The sequence below is a fragment of the Carettochelys insculpta genome, chromosome 8 (assembly GCF_033958435.1).
Source record: "Carettochelys insculpta isolate YL-2023 chromosome 8, ASM3395843v1, whole genome shotgun sequence".
Classification (NCBI taxonomy): domain Eukaryota; kingdom Metazoa; phylum Chordata; order Testudines; family Carettochelyidae; genus Carettochelys; species Carettochelys insculpta.
In genome coordinates, this window is record NC_134144.1 from 39760132 (window position 1) to 39771471 (window position 11340).

At 41.3% G+C, this 11340-nt stretch overlaps 1 protein-coding gene across 4 annotated transcripts in view; it reads left to right on the top strand.

The window, feature by feature from the left end:
* TTC21B (tetratricopeptide repeat domain 21B) overlaps window positions 1-10635 on the top strand; it is a 77070-nt gene extending 66435 nt beyond the window's left edge. The window contains exons 25-29 of one of the 4 annotated variants that reach the window (XM_075000603.1): window positions 32-227; window positions 1610-1834; window positions 3856-3976; window positions 8041-8108; window positions 9258-10635. In XM_075000603.1, coding sequence (XP_074856704.1) covers window positions 32-227; window positions 1610-1834; window positions 3856-3976; window positions 8041-8108; window positions 9258-9335 — 688 coding nt within the window. In that variant the 3' untranslated portion in view covers window positions 9336-10635. Of the gene's footprint in view, window positions 1-31; window positions 270-1609; window positions 1835-3855; window positions 3977-8040; window positions 8109-9257 lie in introns of all 4 variants that reach the window. The other 3 variants (XM_075000601.1, XM_075000607.1, XM_075000606.1) reach the window with 3 other exon arrangements.
* The last annotated feature ends 705 nt before the right edge of the window (window positions 10636-11340 follow it).

Consider the following 11340-nt stretch of genomic DNA (forward strand, 5'->3'; position numbering starts at 1 on the left):
GTGTTTTGTGAACTTTCTTTCTAATCCATAGTAATTCCACTGAGAAGCAGGAATCTGTGCAGCTGGCTGTGAGAACAGCAGAAAAACTTTTGAAGGAACTCAAGCCCCAGACCACTCAGGGTCATATTCAACTTCGCATCATGGAAAACCATTGCCTAATGGCAACCAAACAGAAGTCAAATGTTGAACAAGCACTAAATACCTTCACTGAAATAGTAGTTGCTGAGGTTGGTGATATCCACCCCCATCTCTCCACCTTCCAAAACAAAGTACTTTTTCTTTATAGTTTTCTTTCAGTCTAAGAAATACTGAGATACTTAATATTGTTAGCAATTTATATTTGTTTCCTGTGATTTTTGAAAAATCAGCAACAAAACATGCTGAAGAAGCATTCTCTGTTGATAAATTTTGTGACTAAATTTGCAAATGTAGGAAGTAATTGGTAACTAGGCTTATGCTGCTTCTTAAACGATAACTCAGTTTTAGTATCTTTGGATAACTGTAGGCCAGTGTTTCCCAAATGGTGTTTAGCAGAACCCCAGGGTTCCATGAAGTGAAAATATGGGTTCAGTGAGAAAATTCCATTACAATAGCTGACTCCTTCGCGGCTCCTTGCCCTGCCACTGCTGAAACAGTAAAACTAAATTTAATTGGTTTAATGGCTGACCGCAGTGGGAGGAATCTGGACATTAAACCAACTGAATTTAGTTCCATTATTTCAGCGGCAGCAGGGCAGGAAGCCGCAGAGAGCCTGTCACTTGCCCTGCTACCTCAACAGCCACACCCACCTGGTGGGTTTATCTCAACTCACCTCCTCCAGCAAAACACTTCCCTGCCAGCCTTCCTTCTGCTGGGTGCATGTGGCCACCTGGTGTAGGTTCCCCAGCCAGTGCCACAGACAGGTTAGTCCCGGGGGTTGGTTTGGGGCTGAGCAGGGTTAATCCTGGCGATGTGGAGGTGGATTTGGGGCTGAGAAGGGTTAAGCCTGGTGATGGTGGGGGCAGGTTTGTGGAATGGGGAATAAAGCTTGGAGTTAGGAGGGTGGATTTGGGGGTACCTTTTTTTTTTTTTTTAAACTTTAACTCAAGAAGTTTGAGACTGGTCTGGATAACAAGCTCACGATATGATCCCCAGCTTAATCTACACATATTTGTACACTCTGTCATCTGAACTAGAATCCTAAAAGTAGTCATGTACCTACAGTAGCATGGGGAGCAGTAATATGGGCTAGCCTTCCTGAGTACAAATCCAGATGAACCTAGGGGTATGTACTCGGGCTGCTGCCCCGTACTACTGCTGCTGTTGTCTGTGCCATTGTGGCTGTTTAAGTCTTTTTAAGTTCTAGGTGGATGAGCACATACGTATGTACACATGAGCTGATTAGCTTTCATATAATTTAATTCCCATTGCTTTTAAAACTTCGTGATCAACAACAGATCAATTCTAAGTTCATTCCACGTGCAAAAATAATTCAGCATTTCAAAATTGGATGATTTTAAGTGTTGTCACTGGTATTTGGGTCTTAGCTTCTAGTTTTAACAATCTGTAGCTGCTTAGTAGCAATATAATTTAGAAAACTTATTTTTATTCTTAAAATGTTTTATTGCAGAAGGATCATATTCCAGCACTTTTGGGAATGGCCACAGCCTACATGATTTTAAAACAAACCCCACGAGCTAGAAACCAGTTGAAACGCATTTCAAAAATGAACTGGAATCCTATAGATGCAGAAGAATTTGAGAAAAGTTGGCTCCTTCTTGCTGATATTTATATTCAATCTGCAAAATACGATATGGCAGGTGAACTTTTAAAACGGTGTCTTCGTCACAACAGGGTAAGTGGCAATATAAAAAGCAATCTTCCATATACTTATCTATATATTTTATTTTTATATTTGCCAAGGAAAATATATTTTATTTCAAATTTGGTTGAGGGAAATGAACTTTGGAAGAGCAAGTGACGAGAGAGAGGAAATGAATGCATCTGCAGATGCTGCTTAGTGAGCTGTCAGTAATTTATGCAAGTTCAAGTTTTGTTGATGCACTATGTACTAAAGGTGTCTGTAGAATGTCAAGAATGAATCTCATAATGACTGATTCATGGTTAATGAAAATTGCAGACAAATACAGATTGTGGACATTTTGCTCCATTTACTCATGTTATTTGTAGCTGCATACACAATTTTGTATGCGAATAGAACATTTAGCTCTGTTTTACAAACATTTTTTGTTTTTATGATTTTTCACCTCTCTCGTACTGAAGAATTAAGTTTGTGTATGCAACTTTAATTTAGCTTAATTTCGCTCCCATGTGCCATATGTATTGCAACACCTTTAATTATATCATTCAACAGTTTGTTTTTCCCTGCACAAGTTCCCCTGCTTACTTCAGAGCACAATGGATGTTGCTCCCTTGATAAGAAACTATTCAATATTCTTGTTGTCTGTTTGTGGAGGCCCTGTGCTTTATTTACCAACCTCTACACAACCCCTGCTCTGATAATAGGACTATTCATTTCCTTATGGGGTTTTGTGGCCTTTACCTCTATAGTAACTGAGTGCTTCATAAACATTTAACAAACCTATTTTCACAACATCCTTGTGAAGTGAAGGTATTCTTGTCCCCATTTTACACTGGTGTGGACCTGGAGCACTGAGATTAAAGCAGATATGTCTGGTATTGCTTGTGCCTTTAACTGAAGAATTTTTTTTAAATAAATGAAGAAATGGCCATGCCTTATTCCAGTGACCTATATTTTTTCAAAAATGAAGGAAAGTGAAGGCCTGTGGTGGCAACAGTGGTACTGCACTGGCCACGGCTTGTGCATCCTGCCGCCTGAGATGCTCTGGAACTGACTCAGCTGGCTGTCAGGGCAGTGAGGAGGTTCCGTGGGCTGCCTTGGTCTGCAGCCTTCCCCACCACCACCGTGGCCGGCAGGCTTTTAGAGATTGTCCACCTCTTCCCCTCCCATCCTTCCCCCCCCCACACAGGCAGCCTGCAAGCTGTTGAAGTAGGGTGAGGTTCCAGGGCCTGACCCCTAGCTTCCAGGGTTCCCATAGTACCCTGGAGGCTGGGTATGGGGGGCAGTCCCCAGAAACACTTGCAGCAGTCAAGCTGTCTGGGGAAGAAGGGGCAGGCCTCAGGGGCTGTCCCCTCCTCTCGCAGCCCATATAAAGTGTTTCACTGAAATGACTTACCTAACATCATACAGGAACTGCGCAATAAATTAAATTGCCCTACAGCCAACAGCTTCCTTCATTACACAATCCCGATTCATCGCTAAAGCAGTCTGTGCTGTGCACTGAATGAGGCAGGCATCTTGTGAAAAATACTATGTAATCATGTAATTAATGGCTGTATTATCATGAAGATACATAAGAGGACTGAATTAAGGTTGCACAGATAATTTCTTTTGTCATTTTCTAGCTCTTGATCACTTGATTTTGCAACCTTAATGTTCTTTCCCTGTAGAGTGTGGGTGACCACATTAGATATTGGTGTATACACATGCATAATATAGATTGAAATATAGTTAAATTGGTAAGTTTTTTTAAATAAGTTTTGTGTATTGAAAGGAGACAGGCACTTTTTCTTGGTAGACACTATCATAATTAGGTAGCTAATGGTTGCATGTCTGGCTCATATGGTAAATATTTTTTAGGTTATCAGGCTGTGATTGTGTCCTACCAATTTCCCACCGGCCTGAGGGAAGATAAAGGCTGATCAGATTCCCTTTGTACTCATCCTCATTGTACCTTGGGACGCCCATATTATTTAATTTAGTTCATTGTCAGTACAGCATATGTTTCTCTAAATAAAGTTTTGAAATTCATCTCATCTACATTTATTTTGTAGTCCTGTTGCAAAGCCTATGAATATATGGGATATATAATGGAAAAGGAACAAGCATATAAGGATGCAGCAATAAATTATGAGATGGCCTGGAAGTATGGAAACCAAACAAATCCAACAATAGGTATGTTTGTATAATCTACATTTTTATCCTTTGATAACACTAAAGAACATAAACAGTGACTTTGTATTGGTAAAACTTCATTTCATTTTCCATACAAGTAAAATATCTTTTCTGATTGTCATCCTGTGGAAATTTAAATCTGTTCAGAATTATACATTACTAGTATCAGAGAGACTTCATGACAGGAGAAGCAAATTGAGTTGTTACTTTGACATGACTCTCAGCAATTTACAGCTACAGATGCCCAATTCCTTGAGTAGTGTTCCTCTAGGTGTTCATCTCTAGGAGTATATATGCCTCTTGAGCCCTTGCTTGGAGATTTTCCATTAGAAGTGTCTTGTGTAGAATGTTATACAACCTCACACTGCACACTGAGGTTATATAATGTTGCATGGATGAACCACCCTTTGTCCCATCTCTTAATGTTACAACCTGAGACAGAGCTTAGTCATACATGCCTTGTGCATACCTCATTGTGTCCTACAGCTGTTGTGTTTGTTTAGTGCTTCTAATAGTGTAGGATTACTTTGATAGTAATCTTGTGGCACCTTACAGACTAACAGGTATTTTGGAGCGTAAGCTTTCGTGAGCAAAGATCCGCTTCTAAATATCTGTTAGTCTATAAGGTGCCACAGGACTTCTTGTTGTTTTTGAAGATACAGACTAACTCGGCTACCCCTCTGACAGTTTGATAGTAATAAGAGGATTGAATTTTTTTCTCACCCTTTTTCGTCCTATTTTTCTGGGGAGTCCTATCAGCCTGGCAAGGCATGCCTGGGTCATTATATTTCAAACAATGCCTTTCAGCACCTCCCAGGGTGGCCCTACCCTTGCATGAGCAGATCCAGAAAATCACTACTACCCTGTGGCAAAACCTTTCCTTCCTTCTTCCTTTCTCTAAAATAGCTGAAAGAAAATATTTTGTCCTAGCAAAGGACAGTGAATACCACTATACCTGCCCTGCCCCAAACTTGCTCATGGTAGAGGCAGTTAACCCAAGGGAAAGACTGGGACAGACAGGAGTTGCAGCAAAGGACAAAAGCTCCAAGAGGCTGGAGTTGTTTGGCTGGGAAATTTATTCCTCTGGCAGTCTACAGTTGTGGGTGACTTAACCGCATGATTTCAACATGTTCAGAGCCATCACAAAGTTTGAGGAGCCTCTCAGAGGATTCCAGGAAGGAATTCAAAGACCTCCTGTAATAAGGTATGGTGGCAACCAGAGCGGCCTTTTTCGCATAATGGTGTCAGCCACTTTGATGCATCAGGTTTCTTGCCTGCTTCTCTGGCTTGTGGGTGGAGGCTCAACAGTCCTTGAGAGACCTTCCATTTGATGGCCTAAGTCTGTTTGCTGATCAGACAGATGTGAAATTACACAGGCATAAGGATTCCCAGACTAACCTTAAAACCTTGTCATTGTACGTTTCCACCCCTACTCAAAAGTTATTCAAGGAGGGAGTGAGTGGGGGAATGCATTGCTCCATCAGTGCCCCTGCACCCTATCTTTCAGCATACTCAGCTGCATCGGGAGACCCCTGCTAAGAAGAGCAAAGGCTATAAGCACTGAGTCAGTCCTCAGCTTCAGCACAGTCAGGCTCAATCCTCTCAAGCAAGGGGTGAAGAAACCATTTGAGGGTGTGTCCAAAAGTGACATATCAGACTTACCCAGGGAGCCATCCTCTTTTCCCCTCCCCTTTTGGCAACTGCCTTTCCCATTTTCTCCTGGACTGGACTGCCTTCCAGTTTCTTTCTAACCCACTCCCTCCCCAGCCCCCACTCACTCTTTAGTATACGTGAGCAGGAGGTTCAGGAGCTGCTGTGATTGGGAGCAGTGGAAGAAGTTCCTGGTATTGGAACAGAAGCTTCTACTCCAAGTATTTCCCAGTTCCAAAGAACAAGGGAAATCTCCAGTCTATCCTGGACTTGAAAGGCCTTACCAATACCTGAGGAAGCCCAAGTTTTCGCCAGGTTTTCTTAGCCTGCAGCATCCTTCCTCTGGATCTGGGAGACTGGTATGCTGCCCTCGACCTGTTGAATGCATACTTCCCTGTGTCAGTCTTCCCAGGTCGCATACACCACATTTGCTCTTACCCTACCAGGCACTTGTGGCAGCCTACCTCATATACCAGAGTATACGGATTTACCTGTACCTCAACCACAGGTTGGTCAAGGGCAGTTCTAGTTCCAAAGCCAAATAGTGGTTGTCTGGCTGTTCCTTGGGGCTCCCAGTCAACAACAAAAAGTCCATATTAGTACCGATCCAGAAAATAGATGTCTGCTCTCTCTTCTTCAAGCCAAGTTTGGATGCCTCAGCTCTCAGCTGCAGAGTGCACCTCAGCAATCTCCAGACCAGAGGATGACAAGACTCCACATAAATGTCACGGAGCTCAGGGAGGTTCATCTGCTGCGTCAGGCAAAGTGGTGCAAGTCCTGACTCACAACGCAGCTTTGATGTTCTCCCTTAACAGGGAGGGTCATGCCCGCTGGCACTAAGCCAGCAAGCACTCTGTCTTTGGTCCTTCTCTTCAGTCATGACATTTATCTGGGAGCTGGTCACAGCCTGGGAATTGACAGTGCCCTAGCAAATCACTTCAGCAGGGACTTCTCACCACAAGAGGTCACTCCATCCAGCGCAAGCTACCAAAAGGGGGATTTCGCCTTGTGCACCTGTTCACCACCAAAGGGCAGCTGTTTTTCCTCTCTGTAGGATCTGGGCAGAGGCTCCCTCTTTGATGCATGTCATCTGTTGTAGTCTAGGGTCCTGCTGTATGTGTTTTTGACCAGTCCCTCATCAGCCAGGTCCTAGTTCAGATCAAATGGCACAAGCTGCAGTGATCATGATCACTCCAGTGTGGTGCTGCTAGCACTGGTTTGGTGTGCTCATGATCATGGGGTATTCAAAAAATCTAAAATAGATCTAATCTTGCATGCAATAGAATCATGCCCAATTGGAAAATACTGGTGCTGTAGAATTAATGCTAGGGAAAAAAAGATAAAAATGTCAGAAGGCTTGTGGACTCTGTACACGTTGATCATATTAATGTCCATTTTCTCTTGTAGGGTAGCTTTGTAGACAGTGTTCAGAACTATGGACTTTCTTGTGGCTCTCTTAGATATTACTCATCATAGACTTTACTTCTGCCTCTGACCTTTCCCCTAAATTGGGTTGTGCTTCTTTTCCTGAAAATATCAGGTTAGTCCCTATGTCATCATGGATCTTGTGTTTCTTACCACCTTCTCTGCCTCCACAGACAGAACAGCATTTCAGCTTTCCCTCCTTAGCCAATGCAAGCTGGACTTATTTGGGGCAGCATTATACAGAATATTCCCCATTTAGGGGACAAGAATTTTCAAATATCTAAATCTCCAAACGGCTAACACACCAAGCTGCTTTCTGTTGGCCTTATACTTACCCCACCCGCATTGTGTTAGACCTGACATAATGAGGTAGGTAAAAGACAAGAGATGTTTCATCTGTGAAGAAAGGTTCCCAGAAACCATAGACCACCTCTCTCTACTGTTGGCAGAAAATTTTAAGGTGAGGGCTGAAGGAGTGGCCAAATCCTGGTGCCCCAGAGACAAATGTTATTTACCTCTGTCTTCTGCGAGGCACATAACCCAAAGCTATTGATTTGAGAGAAGGGTGGGTTCCATGAATAAATAATCAGCTAAACAAGTTTTCCATTCTTGTTCTTGATTTTTTAAGTTTTGTATTCTCATATGGTTTCTAGAGATTCATGGCCCAGTATGAGAAGTTAGGAAGAATGATGTGATAACTTAAATGTGGGTTTCCACTGGATATTTTCTTAGCATATAAATCATCTTTCATGTGGACGAAGACAGTTGGTGAGAAGTTTAGTTTTAAAATTATTCCTTCAAAACTCATTTTAGAGCACCACCTAATTTGTCTGTTTCAGAGGAGCGTTTTGGAGACAAACTTAGCAGTTATTCCAACATTTTCTTTTTAAATAAACTTGACGTCTGGCATATTTTCAACCTGAATGTGATTCTTTATTCTTCATTTAATATTAAGCGTAATGTGTCATGGGTGTTTGTACTTCTTGCAGGATACAAGTTGGCATTTAATTACTTGAAAGCAAAGAGATATGTTGAAGCAATTGATATTTGTCAAAAGGTAAACTTTTTAATACTGTGAAATACAATAGTTTCCTTTTAGGTACTGAATTACTACTTTATTTTCACATTCAGGAATTATAAATTATGTAGCATTTAGCTATGGAAAAAAGTCTAAATTCATAATTTTCCTAGATGCTCCAGCTGCTTGATTTAGTTTAGCCTGTCTTGTCCAAAATTCCTCAGGTCATTAAGGACTAAGTGATAAATAGCTGTCTTGCATTTTAGATCAGAGCTAAGCAAAGGTATCCTCTTCTGCCCTGTGACTGCAATTTGATGAACCATATAGAAGTATAGCTTCACAAGTTAATAAAATTTGGGAGCAGAATACCAATTTAATGTCATATGAAAGACGAGTAGAAGACTAACTTTTTGGTAGTGTCTCTGTAAAAATAAATTTTATGTGACCACAACAACATTTTAAAATTTGGTGTAAATTAACAAGAGTTCCAATTTATTGTTGCTAATTTAAACATTCTGACTTTGAGGGATGAAATGTTAGAGGTTGGATGTTATGAGAAAAAAAGTATATTGAATATTAGTGCAGTTAAATATGGGTTGAACCCCTCTTATCTGGTACGCTCTGGACCTGACCAGTGCTGGATGGGAGAATTTGCCGGACGACAGGAGGTCAGTAATTGCTAGAGCATTACCAATGCTTCCACTGCTCACTGGGCTCCTAGTAGACATTTAGGGTTACAGCTAAATAACAGCACAGATCACTGAGAGCCAGGACTGGTGACTGTAAGCAAACTTGATGGGACCATGGGGAAATTTGGCCACACCCATGATAAGTGGTCATCTAGCTAACTAAAATCATGTCGGATTACGGATGTGGCCGGACAGGAGTTCCAGATTAGAGGAGTTCATCTTGTACTGTCTTTGTAAATCATCTGTTATTAATGATGTTATAATGGTTGTGTCTAAGCATTGAGCTAGAACGGGATGATCTTATATTAAGCACTAAAATGTTTAGCAGACAGATCATGCCTGAAGGAGTTAAACTGTCAACATACATATGTCTGAGGAAAGGACTATAGCAGAGAAGCTAAGTGAACAATGTCAGCAAAGCTGATGTTAAAAGTGTTTGTTTCATTTTAGGCTGCTTTATAACTGGTTTCACATTCTGTGTATTGTTCCCCTTTAATAGGTCCTAAAAGCACATCCAAACTACCCAAAGATCAGAAAGGAAATACTTGACAAGGCCCGTGCATCTTTAAGGACTTGAACTTTGTTTTGTGTGGATTGATGAATTTTTATCCAATTTTGGAAACTTTATGCATTACATATTACAGTGAAGAAAGGACCATATCCATATGTAAATATTAGAAATACTGTATGTATCATCTAGATCTCATATATAGCTACTCTTCAAAGAGAGGAGACATTCTTTCATCACACATTTTTATCTTTTCTCTGGCAGAAGCGGTTTTCGTACATCAGGATTTAATAGACTAAAAAAGAAAATATACGTATGAATTACAATATTGTATTAAGACAGGAAAATAGATAGCAATAGAATCACTTTTCATTATCTAGAATAGGGGGTGTCTAATATGTTCACTCACCACATGTGGCAAATAGAACACTACGTTGTGGTGAATACAGGGATGGTCAATCTATGGCTGTTGAGCCACATGCAGCTCTTGGAGCCTTTAACTGCAGCTTGTCTTGAGAGCCATGCGTGGGAAGCGCAGTCTACCTGTTCCATTAACGGGCCCCACCAGCTCTGGTGAGTTGCTGGCCTTGAATTAGAACGAGGGGGTGGGTGCCTGGCTCTGGAGGAGAACATTTATTTAGAGGTGGGGCTGGGAGTGCCTGCTTCTAAAAGTTGTGTATAATGTGGTGAATATGGAAAGACAACAACCACAAGTGTGGCGATCTTTGAATTCCTGTTGAATGTTGCTGATCTAGAAGGTACTGTCTTTAAACTATATACAAATAACCAATCTTGCAGCCCTATTCCATGACAGGAAGAAATGCTACTTTACAAATAAATAGCTCCAGTGAAGGCCACAGATGTTTATGTAGTACTGATTAAGTATACTTCATACAAATAGATTCACACACCACTCGAATATTCATATCTCTTCTGCTAATGATTTACTTACTATTAAGAAGTTTCAAATATAATTTGAATTTTTTTGAAAGATGACATGTATTCCAAACTATGCACAATAAATAACTTGTTTTTTTAAATCAAAATATTAAAAACAGACTAACTCCCTGTACTTCCTGACATATAACAATCTTTGAGCAGAGAAAATGCAAGGAATGAATGAAACAAGAACTAGGTGTTTCCCCTCTTAAGTGCTGTCATTTGTGGCATAGCATTTGAAACTGCCTTGTAGTTTTTGCTTGTTTGTTTGTTGTTTTTGTTTTCCGTTTTCCATTTTTGTTTTTTCTTTTCTGGAGGTCACTGTTCTTGTTCCTCACTAAAGACAACAATGTGTCCTTAATTACTGGAGAGCAAAAATCTCCTTTAGTGACGACTTAAGGTTTCTCTGTACCAATAAATTTATATATTACATATTTTAGAGTCAAAACAAAAAGCAGTCATGTAGCACTTTAAAGACTAGCAAAATAGTTTATTAGGTGAGCTTTCGTGGGACAGACCCACTTCTTCAGACCGGTCTGGCTATGGTCTGAAGAAGTGGGTCTGTCCCACGAAAGCTCACCTAATAAACTATTTTGCTAGTCTTTAAAGTGCTACTTGACTGCTTTTTGTTTTGATAGTGTACAGACTAGCACAGCTTCCTCTCTGTTAATATTTTAGTGTGTGTCTGTGACATTTTTGTTCAAGAACTGTTAAACCATAAGAGCTATGACCACAAAATTTGGTATGCAGCTTCCTCTTATCCTAACTTAAACCAAGGCCAATGTTTGGTTGTGCCGCAAAAGTGGTATATGCCTGAAATCCCAATATTTCCCAGAACGTAGAAAGGGAGGGAGCAGAAGGAAGAGGTGAAAGGGGGGGGCACAGTCAGGAGGAACGCTTGACTGAGAGCGGCTGCAGGGTGCAGCTGCAGCACCAAGAGAGAGGCCAGCATGGCTGGGGCTCTGCCACAGTGCCTGCCACAAACACCTAGTAAATAGCTTTCCTGCCTCACACTCAGCCTGCCTTGCCTCATGGAGAGCCTACGGGCTACAGAGGGGGGCTGCTGGGGTGGAGTTGCCTTCCCCAGACAACCTGCAAGTTGCAGGGAGGGCAGTCGTGAGCTTGCCTTCCAGAC